Genomic DNA, 20,559 nt, shown 5'->3' with positions numbered 1-20,559 from the left:
GAGAAAGAGAGAGTGGTGAGGGTGGGGGTGGGGGTGGGAGGGCTGGAGAAAAAGTGGGGATATTGTGGGACAAAATGGGATGGGGACAAGACTGAGAGAGGGATAGAGAGAAGGAAGGAGAGAGAGGGAAAAAGAGAGAAAGAGACTCCACTAGGTCGACAAGGCTAGTCAGTGAAGCTTTCTATATTAAGACTGTTTCACAGTTTGTGCAATAAAAGAAGCCAAGGTGAATTTGTACCTTTAAATGTGACAAGCATCAAGAGATATCATGTTTTTTTATTTCTATATGCAAAATATCTGGAATTATTTTTTGTAACATGTAATTCTAAATAGATTAAATGAAACTGTTGTACTGGCATTTTCTTGAAAGCCAGGGGGATGTTATGCTGTAATTTCTACAGTCGGCCACTATATGTCACAAGAAATCCCAAATATCCCTTTTCTAGTACTGGAAAAAGCGGTTTTAGGTTTCTCTTGCACTTACAGTCCTTACAGTTTGTGAGAAACGCAACAAAAATCATGCTTCAAAATATAATTTCAAAAGTATGATTTTTCAAAATGTTTACAATTTTTGTCAGAAATGTATCAAAATATTGTAATATATTTGTTGTTGTTTTGTATATTATTTTGTTTATGCAAGGTATTTTAATGGAATGTTACAAGGGCTCTAGGACTGGAATAGAACTGTATGTCTCTCTGGTGGGCTGTGTCAAGATATTTGTGGGTAAAAACGTCATTCAATCCACGTGAACAAATAAATGTCTGATTCAATGAGGTTTCCTGGGTTTATTAATTAATTGAAGCTTTAAATAATTTCTGAATAATGAGAGAGAGAGAGAGAGAGAGAGAGAGAGAGAGAGAGAGAGAGAGAGAGAAAGTGTGTGCGTGTGTGTGTGCGTGACTGCGTGCCCAATTATGCATATTGACTATAAACCTTGTCCGTAGATTAGGCTACTGTAGCCTATACTTGTGTCATTCATGCCTCCCACTTGTCTATATTGTCGGCAACAGTTGTGTGTGATGGCGGTGACAGTTTTAGAGTTAACACCCCCTTTTTTCCATTACTCATCTCCTCCATACTACTGCGCAGGCCTATCCACATCCAACTAATGTGTGTGCGTCTGCACTAGATAAAACCTCATCACACCGTCTCTAACCAAGCTCATCTAGTTTACTTCGACACAATGAAAGTGGAAGTTTTCATTTGCGTTGGAAGTAAATGTTTAGAGCACGCAGGAAAAAATAGGTAGATTATTGGAGACATCGATGCCAATTTCAGTCCCCCTCCTGAGAGAGAGAGAGAGAGAGAGAGACACAGAGAGAGAGAGCGTCCCCGCCCCCGCCCCTCCATGGTTAAAGTTTCATCAATGATTCACTTGGCGCAGCGAAATCACCCGCTCATGACGTGACCTCTACGGATCTCCGCGATCTATACTGACGATGCAGGACCACAACAGCGCTGTGTGCCGCTACTGCGCCTGCCGCACTCGACCTGCCGGAGTCGACAACTAGACAACGCTCCTCCGACCCTGCGTGACAGATCGAGCGACAGGTGCACGGACCTTCAACACAGTCACGGAACAGGTAGGCTTGTAAAACATCGTGCTTTATTATGTTTTCGTGGTTGGTTATAAAGAATGAGTTATATATATGTGGATCATAACCATTGTAACAGGTTTGAAGTACAGTTTGTTTTACATTATTGGTATGAATTTCTCTTTGTGCTGTCTCTGTTGACAGAATAGATCCCCACTGATATCTATCCCTTGTTTGCAACATAGTTTATTGTAATTATTATATTAATAAACTTAGACAATGCTATGATTTGCATACACAGTATAGGTTATGATAATCATCTGAAGAATGTTTTAATTGATCATATTGTGAAATTGTTGTTGTAATTGTTTGTAATTTTAAATTGACTTTTGTTCATTGTTCATTTTGTAAGCAAGAAAAAGAGACCTTGGTCTCAGTGGGACACTTGTTTATACATTTATTTGTTTAATCATAGTTTATAAACAGTATACTGACAGCTTTGCAGGAGGGTGTCAAGTTTGAGGAGTTGTGATATACAGTATTGTTTGCTTCAAAGTTCCTTAAAAGTAAAGCCAAGGCAAAGCCAGGCAAAGAGGATGTATTTAAACTATTTAACCTACTGTGTCTATATGCTTGACATCATAAGTGAGTGTGGGGGATGGAGGGGGGTGGGTTGAGGTTTGAATGGTGTGTGTAACCTGATCCCAGCCAATCCGGTACACGTGTGGACGTGGGAACAGCAGGACAATGTTTACCATGTAAACGTGTTCACTGATATAAACCTCTCAGAAACCCACACGCTATTTATTTCGTTTTGCCTGCGTCGCTCTCCAAACCTGAAGTACCAGTTCACCGTGGCATAGGGGGACCAGCAGACACACACACACACACACACACACACACACACACACACACACACACACACACACACACACACACACACACACACACACACACACACACACACACACACACACACACACACACACACACAGGGGTACTATGGGCACTGTCATATCCTATCTCTGTCTGTGTTTCCTCCGTGTCACAGGTCTGTCTGTGAGGCTGATGTAGGTTCTCTGGTGGAAACACAGAATGGTCCACAGCCATGGCGAATTGTAACCCAGTAAGTGTCTCTCTGTGTAGCATACGTGTACATGCTTTTTATGCAACTGTACCTCTTAATTAAATTGTGACAGACTGGGTTTTAACCTGGGTCTCCTGCATACCTCATGCCTTAGCCTGCTGAGCTAAAAGCTAAAGGCATTAGTATTCTATCCTGTTATATATATATATTTATTTATCTATTTATTTTTACGAAACTTTCATCATTGTCTAATTTTTGTCCCCAGCTTCGATCTCCGTCCTCCTCCTCCTCCTCCAGTGATGTCAACCTGGGACCCTCAGCCAACCCACAGTACGTATCAATATCAATAAGATCAATCAGTTAGGTGTCAATAATCAATCATGTGTCACTGATCACTTATCAGACATCTGGACCTTCACCAATAGCAGTGTGGTACGTATCAATACTATCAGGCGCAGGTGTAAATAATCAATCACTTAATAACAAAAAAAATGGTGGGACAGAGTCAGAGATAGGTATTTATGGCTCTGTGTGGTCGTATTGTCATTCATACTGAGTGAACTATTAAGACGTTAGTTTAGGGTGTTATAAATCACTTCTAACAGCTAGTTGTTTGTGTGGTGTAGTGAGTGGTGACAGTACAGTAAAGACTTGCTTTCTCATGTTTTGACGATGTGTCATAACAGACACGACATTCGTCGTTGTTAACCAGAAGTTGTTATGACAGGTTATGACTTGATGATAACAGAACATAACATAACATTCCCTGTCTTGTTTCAGTGCCAAGCCGACAGACTTTGACTTCTTGGCGGTGATTGGTAAAGGGACATTTGGGAAGGTAGGAGAGACTGCAGTGCGTCTCGCTGATATAGCAGCCTGCACAACTTCATGAATGATTAACTCTGTCTGAGCAGCCAGGACTGTTAAGGTTACCTTGATGAAATGGCAAAAACACACCAAGCTTCGCACCAATTATGTTCAGGATCCGCCGCCTACCATGTTTCTCTTTTTCAATGTCTATCGTTATGAAAAGAAACAAGATCTTTTATCGTTGCGTCAACAACGACTCGTTCTCAATATTCTGTGTGAGCAATGGTCTGATAGGTTCTTGGTGTACAAACACTCACACCCACACTCACACACTTCTTTTTTCAGGTTAGAGTACAGTACAGTGATGTGTTGAGCTAACAGTAACTGAAACACCCCTGGCTTCACCCAGGTCCTGCTTGCCAAACTCAAAGCCGACAATAAATTCTACGCCGTGAAAGTTCTACAGAAGAAGGTCATTCTGAAGAAAAAGGAGGTGAGCTGAAGAAACGTTTCATCTCGTATTATAAACAAACCCAACTGTCCATTTGTTTCTTTAAAATGGTCCTCATAATAATCAACAACATGTTTTCTAATTGCTGCTAGTAGCTAAACTGGTGTAGCTAAACTGGGTTCAGCCTTCAGTTATGGTCCTACTGAAGATAACATCTAATCTAATCTGAGGTGTTTTCTGTCCTTTGTACTCTGACACGTTTACTGCTCCTGGTCCAGGGAGACCAACTCAGTGAGAGTCTGTCCATCCACCTCGAAAATCTGGGCTGTCACTCAAGTCATGGAACTGTGTAGGGGGCTTGCATCCTCAATGATTTAAAGCAGCATTAATATCATAGAGGACTCAAGACGAGAGAGTATGCTCTGGTGGTATGTCTCTCTTCCTTCTCTGTCTTCTCTCTCCTCTGTCTCTCTCCATCCTCTCTCTACCCTCTCCTCTAGAGAGTATTGTCTCTTGTCTCGTGCTCTGAGCTGATGCTATAGTAATGACAGAAAGAGGCCTGTATTCTCCCCCTCGTGTCCCCTGGTTCAATGCTGCTTTGTGTCCTCCCTCCCTGTCGTCCCTTCTCGCCCTCCTCCTCCTCCTTCTCCTCGTCCTCCCCCTTGTCCTCCTTCTCCTCCTCCTCCCCTTTCTCCTCCTCCTCCTTCTCCTCCTCCCCACCTTCTCCTCCTCCTCCTCCTCCTCACCCTCCCTCTCCTCCTCCTCCCTGCAGCAAAAGAACATCATGGCAGAGAGGAACGTGTTGTTGAAGAGTCTGAAACATCCGTTCCTGGTGGGCCTCCATTACTCCTTCCAGACCCCAGAGAAACTCTACTTCGTCCTTGACTACGTCAACGGGGGAGAGGTAACTAAGATTCAGATTTAGATTCACAAAATGTTATTGTCCCCCTCTGGTTTTTGCAGCTGTATAAAAGACATTGCACCAGTGGAGGCTGGTGGAGCTAGAAATCGGAGGATGGCCTCATTCCGTTCCATGCATTACAATGAGCCTGTCCTCCAATTTCTACCTCCCCTGCATTGCATATAATAAAAATCACAAAACACAATATAAAAACACACACAAAATGACTCAGGGCTTCTTGTTTCTCAAGAGGTTTCCCAAGAGGCTGATAACCTGTAACCTTAACATAGAATCATAGAGTTCACACTTGGCAATTGCACGGGTTCTTGTCAGAAAACAAGATTTGAAGTTGCTCTTATCTGTACTTTGGTTCAACATAACGGCATTCTCTAATGTCCCCCAGCAAGTTAGTCACAATATCTGCACTGAAGCTAAGCTTTTGGAAAATGTAACTTTCAAAGGACCAGATCTGTACCTGCTCTAGGCCCCTAGTTTCCCTGAAGCGCTCATACTGAGTGTTTGCTACGGCATATTATCAGGGGAGTCTGGTGGAGGTAGAAATCGGAGGAGGGGCTGATTGTAATGCATGGAGTGGAATCAGGAATGGTATCAACCACGTGTGCATTTGATACAACAAGGACTGGACTGTAGCAATGTTCCCATTAAGTAATCCTTTATTTATATCAAATCAGCCAAGTCATCTGGCCTTAGCCCAGCAGAGCCAGTATGGCAGGGGTCCAATCCCCGGGCCTCATGTAGTGACAACAAACACTTTACTCTCTGAGTACACCCACCATTCAGTCCAAAGTAGACTCTGGATAATGCTGTTATGGGTCAGTGTAAAAGGAGTAGTACTAGTAGTGCTCTCAACCTAGCATACTGACTAGATGAACACATCTCTCTCTCTTTCTTTCTCTCATTCCTATATCCTTCTTTCTCTCCGTTTTCCACTTTATGTGTGTGTGTGTGTGTGTGTCTCTCTCTCTCTCTCTCTCTCTCTCTCTCTCTCTCTCTCTACCCCCTTTCCCCTCCTCCCCAGCTCTTCTTCCACCTCCAGAGAGAGCGGTGTTTCCTGGAACCCAGGGCTCGTTTCTACGCTGCAGAGGTGGCCAGTGCCATCGGCTATCTGCACTCACTCAATATAGTTTACAGGTCTGTATGTTACAGTCAATACAGTCTGTCTGTAAGTCTGTCTGCCAATATGGTCTGCTACTGTCCACAAATACACTTCATTCTTATATTAATACGGTTCATTGATGTCCTAAACATCTTTTTGTCATACCCACTGAGTATCTGTTTGTATCTTCTGTAGAGATCTGAAGCCAGAGAACATTCTTCTAGATTCTCAGGTCAGTGTTGGTTCATGTGCCCCATTGCCATTGTAGCCTCTTGCTTATAGTATCTCCTTCCTTTTTCTTAATAGATAAAACCCCCGTTCCTTCATCCACCTTACAGCATCATGTGTGTCAGGGGAGGCTGGTGGAGGTAGAAATTGGAGGACGAGCTCATTGTTCATCATCACGTGTTTGATAGCATTCCTCATTCTGTCTATGCATTACAATGAGCCCGTCCTCTGATTTCTACCTCCACCAGCCTCCACTGTAATTCCACTGATTTACTTACAATAATCAAATACTTTTTGAACAGGTGGGGTGTCATACTCTAGATTTCGTAGGGACTTTGATACTGCGCCCTATTCAAAAACACACTTTTCACAACTGACATCTCCCTCCACCAGCCTCCCCTGATGCATGTAGTTTGTGTATTCCAGGGTCATGTGATTCTAACAGATTTTGGGCTGTGTAAAGAAGGTGTGGAGCCAGAGACCACCACATCCACTTTCTGTGGGACCCCCGAGGTGAGGGGGGATAAGACCCCAAAGTAGAGTTTCAATATTTGTCAAATGTGTTAATATGCTGGTAAAGTCATTGCATCATAATCAAAGAATGCCATGACAACAAAGCTGTCTGGGGACAAACATAACAAGTAGTAACACTAGTCAATTTTGTAACAGTGGGATCAAGTTTGACAGACAAATATCTGCATAATCATGTCAGTGTTACAGTGCTGCACGCTTGTTTAGGTGTCTCCAGTGACGTTCCACTTTACCAGCGTATTGAGTTGTTCTCTGTCCAAACGCTAGTAGCTGTATTGTGTGTGATGTGTATCAAAAGATGCCTAGTGTCTGTCTGCCCGGTCTCCCTCTCTCTCTAGTACCTGGCCCCCGAGGTTCTGCGTAAGGAGCCGTACGACCGGACGGTGGACTGGTGGTGTCTGGGGGCTGTGCTCTACGAGATGATCTACAGTCTGGTAGGCCTCCCAGTCTCATATGACAACTGTTCTGTGAGGCTATAGGATATGGAACGCCTTATTTGGAGGTCCTTATGACTGTCCTACAATTGTCTAAAAACATCCGAATTATCTTCAGAACTATAATCAAAACTAACATCAGAACTTAGAACATCTAACTATTATCAGAACTATCATCAGAACTCATCTGCCATTATGTTCTGATAAGTCATTGGGCCTCTGGTGGTTGCCTACTGGCTAATGAATTAATGTAATATGTCCCTCCCCAGCCCCCGTACTACAGCCGAGATGTGTCTGAGATGTATGAGGGCATCCTCCACAAGCCCCTCCCTCTGCCCCCGGGGAAGTCGGACGCTGTGTGTAGTCTCCTCAAGGGCCTCCTTGAGAAGAACCAACACAGACGCTTGGGAGCCATCGCCGACTTTGTGAGTCACCTCCACCCTTCGCATGGACCTTATCAATCACTCTGTACTGAGAACTAAGCCTAATCTATCAGTCCCCTCCAGATCTGATAGGACTAAATGGGTGTAAGCTACATAGGTCTCTGTCTAGTGAAGTGTCTGTATCAGGAGAGGCTGGTGGAGATAGAAATCGGAGGACGGGCTCATTGTAATGCATAGAACGAAATGAGGAATGGTGAGGAACATGTCTGTTTGATACCATTCCCCACTCCATCCCATGCATTACAATGAGCCCATCCTCCGATTTCTATCTCCACCAGCCTCCACTGGTCTGTATTATTGTCTTGTATTGTGTTTTTATGTGGACCCTTGCCACAGCTGCAGCTAATTAAAGAATAAAGGGGCAGGTGGGAGAGGACACCTTTCTGGAATGAACTGCAGCCCTTGTGTATGTTGTTGCTTTGAAAGGTTCTTGTTTCTCCTCACAGCTAGAAATAAAGAATCACGTCTTCTTCTCCCCGATAAACTGGGACGACCTGTACCACAAGAGAATCACCCCTCCATACAACCCCAACGTGGTGAGTTTATACTGTCCTCAACCCTCAATGTTGGTCCTCTCTGACCATGTTCTCCAGGGGAGGCTGGTGGAGGTAGAAATAGGAGGACAAGTTCATTGTAATGCATGTAACGGAATGAGGAATGGCTCCTGCCATACTGGCTCTGCTGGGCTAAGGCCAGGTGACTTGGCAGATTTGATATAAATAAAGGATTACTTATTGGGAACATTGCTACAGTCCAGTCCTTGTTGTATCATATGCAGGGGAGGCTGGTGGAGGTAGAAATTGGAGGACAAGCTCATTGTAATGCATGGAATAGAATGAGGAATGGTATCAAACACACATTCCATGCATTACAATGAGCCTGTCCTCCAATTTCTACCTCCACCAGCCTTCACTGGTCCTCAAACCTCTCTTACCATGTTCTCACCCTCATATACAACAGTACCTTATCAATTCTCGAGTGTAAATATATTTCACTCTACCCCTGTCTCTCCATCTTCATTCTCACTCTCTCTTGCTGCATATCTACTACCTTTTTTCCTAATCCCTAACCCCCAATGTATGCACTTTGTTGCACCTGATATTGCATTTAATTGAATTGCATTACATTTCTCCTGCTCGGTTCTTATAAGAACAAAGCACTGCTCTCTCTCTCTCCTCCAGAAAGGGCCAGTGGACACACACCACATTGACCCAGAGTTTAACACCTCTCTCTTTCTCTCCTTCAGAAAGGGCCAGCGGATACACACCACATTGACCCAGAGTTAAACACCTCTCTCTTTCTCTCCTTCAGAAAGGGCCAGCGGACACACAGCACATTGACCCAGAGTTAAACACCTCTCTCTTTCTCTCCTTCAGAAAGGGCCAGCGGACACACAGCACATTGACCCAGAGTTCACCAGGGAGATGGTTCCTAACTCGGTGGGCCGCACCCCGGAGCTCACCGCCGCCGGAACCAGCAGCTCCAACGCCTTCAACGGCTTCTCCTACGTCTCCGGGGATGACAGCTTCCTCTGAGGCAGGAAGTGACCTCATAGACGCAGCCCTGCCATTGGCTGCTGGACGCAACCATGTACAGTATATTGAGCATGCAGAACAGAGAGCTTATGTGTTGGTAATGCATGATGTGCATGATGTGTAAAGAGAGATTTAGTTAAAGATTTGGATGGAACCACCATTGGCTCAAGCAATCTGTTGCTTTCGAATAGAGGTGTCTGTTCTATGCTATTTCTCTGCTGTGATTCTGTGATTCTATGCTTGGTGGGATGAATTCTAGAACGCACACATTCAAGGACATGTGCCATTTGTTATTGGCATGTCCAACTTTGTTAGTAGAACTCTTTCTTAGCTTGTAGACATGTTTTTAGATGTGATTCTCCTTTCAGTTAATGTGCTGTAGACAACAGTGTGACTACATAATGTACAGTAAATACACAAGACACTATAGAGTAAAATGGTTGTAATGTGTACACCGTAAAGTCTCGTTTCATGGAAAGTTCTGTGTCTGGATTCAGATGGTCGGACTGGGCATGTGCAAGAGGTAGAGGACACATACACTCACCAAACACTATACGAATACTGGGTAGGGCCTCCCTTTGCTCTCAAAACAAGAAAACATTCCCCACACCATTACACCACCTCCACCATGAGAGGGTGTACAGGTGTTCCTAATAAAGTGTTTAGTGAGTGTACATGATGCATATAAAACTCAAAATATATATTTTTAGTTTTTTCTTGTTTTTCAAAGAACCCTGAATTTTCAAAACATTTCTTCTTTCAATGAAATTACTTTTGTTAGCAAAGACATTTCTGTACATAATTGATTTTGAATAATGCTGCTCCTATTATCACAGAATATATGTAGACTAGGAGTATATTAGAAAGCAGTGGAGGAGGTTGAGATCGGAGGACAGACTCCTCCAATTTCTACCTCCACCAGCCTCCACTGATCTAGACTAGGAGTATGTTAGAAAGGCTGAAGAGGACATGGTCATCCAGGTATGCTTATAAAGGCGGTATGAAACCCCCCCTCTTCCAACTGTAAACATGCGTGCCATGCTCTCGTTAGACTTGTCAGACTATAAACGCAGGGCTCTGTAAACAGAACAAAGTTTGTTGACTTGTACCAGACCGCCAGCACAACATCAAAGGTGACGTATGTTCAGTTCCAGTGTGTACATAAAAGGTTTCAATAAATTACTATCAATACTTTACATTTACCGTATCTTGTCAAATACCTTATAATGATGACGAATGTGAAATGAAAACCCACGCTGAAATGAAAGAAAATATTGTCAATTGTTTACTAAATGTTTTTATTTCAAAGTCAACAAACAGCTAAAGGCAATACAAAGAAGGCAATGTGAAATGCTTGGGTGGTGGGCATTTGCTATATCTTAATTTCAAAATCAGAACTGCCAGACTACACGTTTCACATGACAATTGTTTCTAGCAAAGAAAAACAAGTGAAGTAGATATAACAGACAATATCCAACCTGTTAGAATACAGATGACAGATCAGACAGATTTGTTGCATAAAAGTGTTTATAAATGAGATGCAAGACTGTCAGGGTTCATTGGCAGAGTAGACGTGCAGAGAACGGTTCTCATCACGATGATTTCCACTTCACTGAGAGGACAAGTGTGTTCTCCATGAGTGTGTGTGTGTGTGTGTGTGTGTGTGTCCTTGTGTGTGTTTTACCTGACTGTGTGTATGTCTGTGTGTTTATGTGTGTGTGTCTGTGTCCTTGTGTGTGTTTTCCCTGACTGTGTGTGTGTGTGTGTGTATGTGTATCCTTGTGTGTGTTTTCTCTGCGTGTGTGCATGTGTTTTTATGGGTGTGTGTGTGTTTGTTTTCATTGAGTGTGTGTGTGTGTGCCCTTGTATGTTTTCCCTGAGGGAAACGGAGCTGTATTCATCCATGAACAAAGAAAACAGGCCTTTCAAGTGGGGCCCTGTACCCAACAACAAACACATAAACACTGAGAGGTGCTCAACCTTGTGATTTCATACCAGAGGATGGCTGTATCAACCCTCACACATCCTGTCCTACTGTCTGATAAGTGTTTATAAATGAGATGCAACACAGTCAGGGTTCATAGGCAGAGTAGACGTGCTGAGGACAACTCTCATCACGATTATTTCCACTGCTGGGAGGGCATGTGTGTGTTGTCCCTGTGTTGTCCGTGTGTGTGTGTTGTCCCTGTGTTGTCCGTGTGTGTGTGTGTGTGTGTGTGTGTGTGTGTGTGTTGTCCCTGTGTGTGTTTGTGTGTGTGTGTTGTCCCTGTGTGTGTGTGTGTGTGTGTGTTGTCCCTGTGTGTGTGTGTGTGTGTTTGTGTTGTCCCTGTGTGTGTGTGTGTGTGTGTGTGTGTGTGTGTGTGTGTGTGTGTGTGTGTGTGTGTGTGTGTGTGTGTGTATATAAACCCTATTCTTTATGAGCACGTTGGCTGAGGAAGAACCCGATGAGCAGCAAGACTACAAAGATGGAGAGGAAGATGCCCAAGGCCACACCAGAGGCCAGGGGGTGGGGAGGGAACGCTCCGTACACATAGACACTGAAGGTGGTGCTCAGCTCACAGTAGCTACACACACACACACACACACACACACACACACACACACACACACACACACACACACAGGGACAACACACACACACACGTTATCATCATTATCATGCAAATTCATATGATTCAATAATTGAATGCATAATTCAAATGCATATTCTAGGGACTGAACACCCCTTCAGCAGTCTAGTAGATGTTTGACTTGCTAGAGGGCTCGCTCACTACAGCTACTGTACTACTGACACACACACACACACACACACACACACACACACACACACAGTGTACTGACCTGTAGCTGGGATCCACCACAATGGCTTTGAAGATATAGATGCCATTGTAGTTGGGGAACATCACCTTGTTCCCTTGGCCCATGTTCAGGACCTGGTACTGGGCAGAGAGGTCCGTCAGAGGGGGGCCGTCAGAGTCCCTACAGCTCTTATAGTTCTGGAGGAGAGGAAGGGAGAAGAGAGGAGGAGAGGAGAGGGAGGGAGGAGAGAAGAGGAAGGGAGAAGAGAGGAAGAGAGGAAAGGGGGGAGGAGAGGAGAGGAGAGGAGAGGAAGAGAGCAGAGGTAGGGAGGGGAGAGGAGGAGAGAAGAAGGAGGGGGGGTTTGTCAGAGTCTCTACAGCTCTCATAGTTCTGGATCACGACAGAGTAAAACAGAACAAAACAGATACAGTATGAAATGTTCCCAAAGGGCAATTCATTTGCAGCAAATAACAAGCACATAACCAGACAGATATCACATACAGTATATATTTACACAATCAACAGACAGAAAAAAAGTTGTGTTGTGTAACAGTGTAAATTCCTGTTGAAGGTATTTACACAGCAATACAGGATATTCATCAGAAAGCAAACATAATCTATCTGCCTTTGACAAGTTGACATGTAGCATGTTTCATATCTTTGTGTTCGGGGCAGATATTTTCTTTTTACATTTACATTGAAGTCATTTAGCAGATGCTTTTATCCAAAGCGACTGACAATAAGTACATTTGTCTCTAACAGTCATCGCAAGTAAAATGTTTGATTAGAACAAATGCCATCGACAGCCACAGTGCTGAAGAAAGGAAGACAACTTCCTTGTGTCCCCTAAAGAGATGGTTCTTTAGTCTACGATGGAAGACAGGTAGTGATGACAGGTAGATATGAACCCTACTCATAATAGTAGTTACGATCCAGGTTACAGTGCAGGGGAAATGTACAGACGTGAACATGACTGTGGCCTACATTTCTGGTCCAGGCAGTGTTGGGGTCGGGCCAGCGCTGCTTGCCCAGCTGAGAGGTCCAGTTCTGGGGCTGGGAAACACACTTGGCCCCCTGGGCAGACTGGAGGTACTGGTAGTTGTACATCCCGTTCACTTCGAACAAGACAAAGTCTGCGCTCACGTACTCCACAAATTCAGGACCGTTCCACCTGTAACAGGACAGGACAAAGATGTGTGTGTGTGTGTGTGTGTCTGTGTGTGTGTGTGTGTGTTTTACCTTCCGTACAAGGCAGAGATGTTTTGGCATATTGACATTTGCATTGCGGCTCTATGACTGAGTGTCATGCTTGTTGTATAGTCTTTGTGTGTGTGTGTGTGTGTGTGTGTGTGTGTGTGTGTGTGTGTGTGTGTGTGTGTGGTAACATCAAGGGTCTGGCCGCACTCCAAACAGACGTTTAAATGTACACTCTGCAATATGACTTCGGCGTATCAGAAAGTATACGTCTTCTAGACAGACTCCGGTCTGCTAGCGACACCACAGTACCTCAGCCTCCCCTGCATATGATACACCAAGGTCTGGACTGGAGCAATGTTCCCAATAAGTAATCCTTTATTTATATAAAATCAGCCAAGTCATCTGGCCTTAGCAATGAGCCTGTCCTCTGATTTCTACCTCCACCAGCCTCCCATGCACCAGGCCCCAGACTCACAGTTCCACAGTGGGTATCCAGGGGACATCGTGGTAGACCAGCAGGGGACAGAAGTAGTCAGTGATGCTGTAGGGCAGGTGGAGATCACTGGAGGCAGTGTCTGGTCTGAACCGGTGCTCTGGGTCATACACAGCTCTGAGAGGAGGAAGAGGAGAAGGAATAGGAGGAGAAGGAGGTAGAAGAGGACGAGGAAGAGGAGGTGGAGGTAGAAGAGAAGGAGGAAGAGGAGGTGGAGGGGGAAGAGAAGGAGGAGGGAGAAGAGAAAGAGGAAGAGGAGGAAGAGGAAGAAAAGGAGGAGGAGGAAGAGGAGTAGGAGGAGAAGGGGAGGAGAAGGAGGGAGAAGAGAAAGATCCCACACCTACCTAGGGATGGTGTAGTAGTAGTTGTCCTGAAGCTGCTCCTGTGAGAAGGTGCCTTTAGTGCAGGCTGAAATGTTCCTAAGGCAGAGAGTCACCATCCACACAGTAGAGGGGTTTAGACCACATTATCTAACCACCCACAGCAGAGAGGAGGGGTTTAGACCACAATATCACACTGTATATAATGGTTTAGAAGGAGAATAGTCTTGTAATAATAGCCATGCCTCCAAATCACGCTGTTCTCACACCTCTTTTGGAGGTCTGGAGAATTTTAGATTAGCAGAATTTGTCTTGGATTGAACAGGACTGAGCAATGGGAGAATTGCATTGGATGTTACATTGGATGTTAGACCATCAGATCCAATCGTTTCGGGTTGTGATTGAAGAGAGAGAACACAACACCAACATTGAACCCTCACCTCAGAATTCGAATATGCTTTCCAGGTGGGCAACCAATCAGGATGTGAGCCTTCTAAAACAGGAAAAGGAATCAACAAACTGACTGTCAGGGCCTGAGAGTGACCTATGGCTTCACGTTGACCAATTACTCAAAGGAGGCTAGTGGAGGTAGAAATCGGACAGGCTCATTGCAATGCATGGGATGGAATGAGGAATGGTATCAAACACTTGTGTAATGCATGAGATGAAATGGTTTGATACCATTCCTCATTCCATTCATTACAATGAGCCTGTCCTCCGATTTCTACCTACACCAGCCTCCCCTGCATTTACGATGCATTACGTGAGGACAAAAATCCCCTTCTTTTATTCAAATACCATGAACTGTGAATAGCCTTAACTGTGTTTATGTTTTTTCAACTTGATATTTTAGCTGGAATGTATATCTCTGTACTGTTTCTGTGCTGACAATATCTAAAATGACAACCCTCTATGTTGTGTTGTTGTGTTGTAAAATTGAGAAAAACTATTTAAAAAATAGTGTGTGTGTGTTTCTGACCAAAGGGTTGAGGTCCTTGCAGGACACGGTTCGTCCCATCAGGTCCACTGTGACAGTTGAGAGACTGCCTTTTCTAGGGCTGGAATGACACACACATGCACACGCACACACACACAGACGCACATACACACAGACACGCACACGCGCACATACAGACACACACAGGCACACACACACAATAAGAATTTCAATAAACCACATTGCTGCAGCCTATTCCCATCCTATCGCCATGAAATGGCACAGACCCTGGGTTAACACATTAGCTATCGGGACAGCACCCTCTGCTGGCGAACCCAGAGCACTGCACACAAGCTGTGAGTCTACGGCCACCCTCACATGTATGGTAATGGTGGTGGTGTCTTTCACTCTAGAACAGAATAGGAACACATAGAATGTCTTTCTTACCTGGGCTTGACCGTTCCATCCTCTGCTAATGTGAATGCCAGCTGCTTCAGTTCAATGTCCTTAACAACACACAGACATACAGCACATAAGACACACACACACAGACACTGCAACACACACACACACACACACACACACACATACACACACACACACTCACCGACACCAACACACACACCGACACCGACACACACACACACACTGACACACACACACCGACACACACACACACACACTCACCGACACCGACACACACACACGACACACACACCGACACACACACCGACACCGACACCGACACCGGCACACACACCGACACACACACACACACACACACACACACACACACACACACACACACACACACACACAGATGTTTCAGGCGTACCAGGCTGCATTTCTTGGTCCCCTCTTTTGTAATCCCATCCTCCACACACTTGGCCTCTGCAGAGAGCACCTTAGAATCTGTCACTGTCACCTGATCAGAAGACACAGAAGGTTTAGGACATACATAGGGCTGCAATTATCAAGTATTTTGGTAATAATAGAGTATTCTGTCGATTAATCGAGTAATCGGATTGCGAAAACACTGCAGCTTTTGCCGCTTAGAACCATTGACATCATGCCTATGCCTTAGAACCAGAAAAAACATGTTTTAACGTGTCTTTTTCAGCACTCTGTATAAAAACGCCCAACGAACCCAACAACCTACTTACAGAACACTTGAGGCAGACAATTCTAATGAAGGATTTTTTTGTTTGTTTGTTTTTCAGTCAATTGAAGAATCGTTTCAGCCCTAAGGGTGATTTAGCAACTTCTCTTGGCCATTTTCAGCAGTCATTTTCATTTTCAGGCCAAGATGTGCTAGCAAGGTAGAGTGCTACCAGGGGGATGGGCGGACATCTCACCAGAGGGAAGAAGGTGCAGAGAGGAGACGGGATGTAGACAGCAGACAGGCGAACATGGCTGCCCATGTCAATGTAGTACAGCTCTCCTGCAAACGTGCTGTGGAACTCTTCTACCTGAAGGGGGGGAGGGGGACATTACTATAATATTAACTCAAGGCAGAATGGTAGTTAGTTACTTGTTTGATTGCTTTGGGAGTCATCACAATAGTGAATAGAAGAGGAAGAGGAGAGGAGAGGAAGAGAGGAATGGTGGAGAGGAAAGGAGAGGAGGAGAGGAGAGAAGGAACTTTCTGATTTTCCTGGTGTGGCAGTACTCACTGGGCAGGACTGGACTGGCGGGCTGGTGCGTGTCAGCTCCTGTTGGACGATGATGCGTGTCTGGTCAAAGTGGACCCCGATGAAGAGCAGGTCCTCGCGGGCTTCGATCAGCATCAGGTCCCCGTAATCACTGAACAACATCAGGTTCTCCTTGGTCACATCCAGGACTGAGGAGAACTGAGGCAGGCACGACACAGGACACCTCTCTGTTACTCAGTATAGTTATCTACACAAGCACAACACACGACACAACACGTTACTGAGTAGAGGTATCTACACATTAGGCTATATGTTAATAATACACAACAGGAACATCTTGAAGGGGTGCAATATTGACAGATGAGGATCAGTGGAGGCTGGTGGAGGTAGAAATTGGAGGACAGGCTGATTTTAATGCATGGAATGGTATCAAACGTTGACTACAGGTACAGGAACATACAACCTGACAAACTCACCTTGACAGTGACAGCCTTCAGACCAATCCTGCCATAGTACAGCATCCCGTCACTGGTCAGAACTGCTATCACTCCGTTGGCATCTGTCCAATAGCGTGGGGGAGAGGACTTAAGACACAGACACGCAGAGACACACAGAGACACACAGACACACACACACACACACACACACACACACACACACACACACACACACAGACGGAAAGACACAGACACACACACGGACGGAAAGGCACAGACACACACGGAGGGACGGAAAGACACTGACACACACACAAACGGAAAGACACGGACACACACGGGCGGAAAGACACAGACACACACACGGACAGAAAGACACAGACAGACACGGACGGAAAGACACAGACACACACATGGACAGAAAGACACAGACACACAGACATAGACACACACACGTGGATGGACGGAAAGACACAGACACTGACACACTGACACACAGACAGACACACACACACACACACACACACACACACACACACATATACACATCATGTCCTTTTGTAAGATAAGGATACCTGTTGCCACCTGGAAAATGGTGACATTGGGAGGCGGGAGGGCAACTTTCTCTTCTCCAATCACGTACACCGACATAATCACAACACCTTAACACCAACACAGCGGCATGAAGAGAAACAGCTTAAAAAACAATGTGACCAAAGGTTGCAAAACGTTTACCAGTGGTCTTCTGTAAATGAACATATATCACAAGGCACATACAGCAGACTGTTTGAGATAGCTCCAACTGTGAAAGGACATCCACATTAAGCTGGGATGGTTCCCTGCCCTCCATGGGAAAACAAGGTCTCGCTCAGTGCAGTACTATTCTTGCCATTGTGATGTGGAAGGAGCTTGACTTTGTAGTACCATGGTTGGGTGAGGATATAGTAGTCAGTTACCATGGTTAGGTGAGTAGAGCAGCATGTGAGGGGACCAGAGGATGACGTGTCCTCTCATGCCAGCTGGCTGGACCACCCTGATGCTGGACAGAGGGTCAGCCATGAGGTGTTCGTCTGTCTGCAGCTGGTGCTCTGCAGAGGACATGTAGCGGAAAGAGAACTGGCCAGAGTCACACAGCTACACACACTGGCCAGGGCTGAGGTGATATGGGGGGTCTGAGGGAGGGTCAGAAGCTGTTCTCTCACCTTGTTTTGGTCGTTGATGATCATCGCCACGATGCTGGATACTGTGGGCATGTTGAATATGCCTCCGATGAATTCCTGTCAAATAAAATGTAAACATGACTTTTTATTCATGGTAGATGCTTTTGGGGTGTTTCTCACTCAGTTTTTTGTTCATGTATAGATCTGAGGGGTCTTGCTCGGAGTGTGTTGCTACCAGGGGAGGCTGGTGGAGGTAGAAATCGGAGGAGGGGCTCATTGTAAGGCATGGAATGGAATGAGGAACTGTATCATGTTTGACAGCATTCCTCATTCCATTCCATGCATTACAATGAGCCCCTCCTCTGATTTCTGCCTCCACCAGCCTCCCCTGGTTTCTACATTCTTTCTTGAGTCTTCAGTTCCACCAGCCTGCACATCCCCAGGAGTTTATGCTCACATTTGGCTTGGCGGCCATGGGGAGTTGGAAGAAGGAGAACCCTCCATTCAAGGACAGGAACATCTGATTGTCCTCAATGGGACTACCCATATTATACACCAGAACCACTGTGCTCACTTCCTGTTGACAATACAAGAAATGACATCACCATAAACACCTGAGATCAATGCTCTGACTGACATGAAACTAGGGCTGTGTCGAAGGATCCTTGAATGGATTCCTTGCTTCCCTCCCTCCTCTCCTTTCCTTCATTATCAACAAGCTGACAGGTGAAAGTAATGTGGCCCAGATCTAGTCAATAATTTCACCTATCATTGAGGATGGAGGAAAGGAGAGAAGGAGAGGGAGCCACTTTAGAGTGGATGCACCTGCACCCTCACACAATAAATACATCTTCTACAACCGCAAGAACAACAATGACGACAACAACAACACGTCACTACCACACATCGGCCTATTATAAGGACAGACTTGAGTGTGGTGTGAGGAGAGCTTCGGGCTGTTTACCAGGCAGGCCTTATCTCTGCTGAAGCAGCACTGTAGGGAGGTAACAGTGGACACAGTGGATGTCACTCCTGTAAAAGAGAGATGGGATGTGTTCACTACGAGGCTCTGGCTCCGATAACTTCTGTTCTATAGAGATGGTGTAGCAGGAAAGAACTCTGCAACAGGGGAGGCCGGTGGAGGCAGAAATCAGATGCATGTATGATGCATGTAACAGAATGAGGAATGGTATCAAACACGGATTCCTGATTCTGTTCCATGCATTACAATGAGCCTGTCCTCCGATTTCTACCTTTGCCGCTACACATGTTTGATACCATTCCTCATTCATTCAATTCCATTCATTACAATGACCCGTCCTCCGATGTCCACCTCCGCCAGCCTCCCATGGTCTATACAGAGACAGTGTTTCATTACATTTGCCCCACAGCATTTCAAGACAAACATGGTTTTTGAGATGCATGTTCTTTATGGTCCAAACCTTGAGCAGGAGTCCACGTCCCTTCACTCAGAGAGTAGATGTATAATTTCCCATCAATCACAACTGTGAGGTGGTCCAACACAAAGGCTGCAGAGCTCACAGACCCACTGAGGGCCTACAAACAAAAACATGAACAATGGTTATGCAAGTCAGGACAGTAATTAACCATTTTAGTCTCACCCATTAAAGTCAGTACAGTAACCCACTTTAGTACAGTGATAGGTACAGGTGTTTATGACATTGACATTTCTACAACAATGCTTCAATGTTGATATATAGACATATAGATCTACATTTCAATGAGCATTTGTTGCATTTAATGTTGGATTACAATGATGATGATGATGATTTAAATAAAACAGACAGTAGCAGGCCTACAGTTCTTTGCTGTTGCATAATTTCCTTTTATCAACACTGTATACAATTCAATTCACTTACATCAGGCCCTACATAGTGGAGTGGGACAACTGACTCTTCAAAAAAGGTCTTGGTTATCAAGATCCATCTCCTTTTAACAGAAAACCATAGGTAAGGAGGGGATCATGGTGACTGAATTTGAAATGATTGAGATTATCATGGTTGAAAACGGTTGAAAGACACACAGGACAGGAAGCAATCATGTGTTATGTCACCCCATGTATAAGGCAAAAGGACTGTCGCAGTGACTTCGTACAAGTTCAGCCCGTTTCTCCTGATAATACAAGGACGTCTAGAGGAGAAATATTGAGGTGGTTAGGTTAGGTAGGTAGCTTGCGAGGAGGAAACGTTGAAAAAACGTCAAGATAACAGAATATTAGTAGTTTGCTATAACAAATGTTACCGCATATGGCGCTCTAACCGCTCGGCCCTGAACTTCGACCTCGGCTTTGGGTATGGAGTGCCTTTGAAAATCTGGACTTTTTAGGACAAAATAAAAGGTACAAGAGTTTTGCATGTAGGTCCTCAATTTCAGCTAACATAACAAGATAGATTACGAGCTGCCCTAGCTAGCTAGCAGGCTAGCCAGTGAATGTTGTCAAGAAAGTTTGCTCGGTTTAGCTTGTCTACCT

At 44.9% G+C, this 20,559-nt stretch overlaps 2 protein-coding genes across 2 annotated transcripts; one reads left to right on the top strand and one right to left on the bottom strand.

Annotated features, from left to right (window-relative positions):
- Window positions 1-1,373: 1,373 nt before the first annotated feature.
- sgk2a (serum/glucocorticoid regulated kinase 2a) lies at window positions 1,374-10,269 on the top strand. The gene is made up of 13 exons (XM_083675536.1): window positions 1,374-1,584; window positions 2,588-2,662; window positions 2,889-2,953; window positions 3,404-3,461; window positions 3,843-3,926; window positions 4,657-4,788; window positions 5,825-5,937; window positions 6,098-6,134; window positions 6,557-6,643; window positions 7,000-7,095; window positions 7,365-7,520; window positions 7,985-8,074; window positions 8,915-10,269. Exons 2-13 carry the CDS (start codon window positions 2,645-2,647, stop codon window positions 9,071-9,073), a joined length of 1,095 nt encoding a protein of 364 aa, XP_083531662.1. The 5' UTR covers window positions 1,374-1,584; window positions 2,588-2,644; the 3' UTR covers window positions 9,074-10,269.
- Window positions 10,270-11,480: 1,211 nt separating this feature from the next.
- On the bottom strand, window positions 11,481-19,906 carry LOC310808962 (cation channel sperm-associated auxiliary subunit delta-like; the record flags this gene model as incomplete). Its single annotated transcript, XM_083676059.1, has 19 exons — window positions 11,481-11,637; window positions 11,915-12,069; window positions 12,857-13,043; window positions 13,545-13,679; window positions 13,907-13,981; window positions 14,323-14,375; window positions 14,862-14,940; window positions 15,267-15,325; window positions 15,655-15,744; window positions 16,175-16,288; window positions 16,493-16,669; window positions 16,948-17,030; window positions 17,484-17,570; window positions 17,865-18,024; window positions 18,111-18,185; window positions 18,526-18,645; window positions 19,033-19,100; window positions 19,511-19,625; window positions 19,889-19,906. 19 exons carry the CDS (start codon window positions 19,904-19,906, stop codon window positions 11,481-11,483), a joined length of 2,007 nt encoding a protein of 668 aa, XP_083532185.1.
- Window positions 19,907-20,559: the final 653 nt, after the last annotated feature.

Source organism: Argentina silus (genome assembly GCF_951799395.1).
Source record: "Argentina silus genome assembly, chromosome: 8".
Classification (NCBI taxonomy): domain Eukaryota; kingdom Metazoa; phylum Chordata; class Actinopteri; order Argentiniformes; family Argentinidae; genus Argentina; species Argentina silus.
Note: the sequence above shows the minus strand (reverse complement) of the source record. Positions and strands in the feature narration are given on the sequence as shown.

Bases quoted from the DNA above. Each gene is read 5' to 3' on its own strand.
- sgk2a (XM_083675536.1), top strand. The intron at 6,135-6,556 runs GTCAGTGTTGGT...TGTGTATTCCAG, and splicing joins ACATTCTTCTAGATTCTCAG to GGTCATGTGATTCTAACAGA. The intron at 7,521-7,984 runs GTGAGTCACCTC...TTCTCCTCACAG, and splicing joins TGGGAGCCATCGCCGACTTT to CTAGAAATAAAGAATCACGT.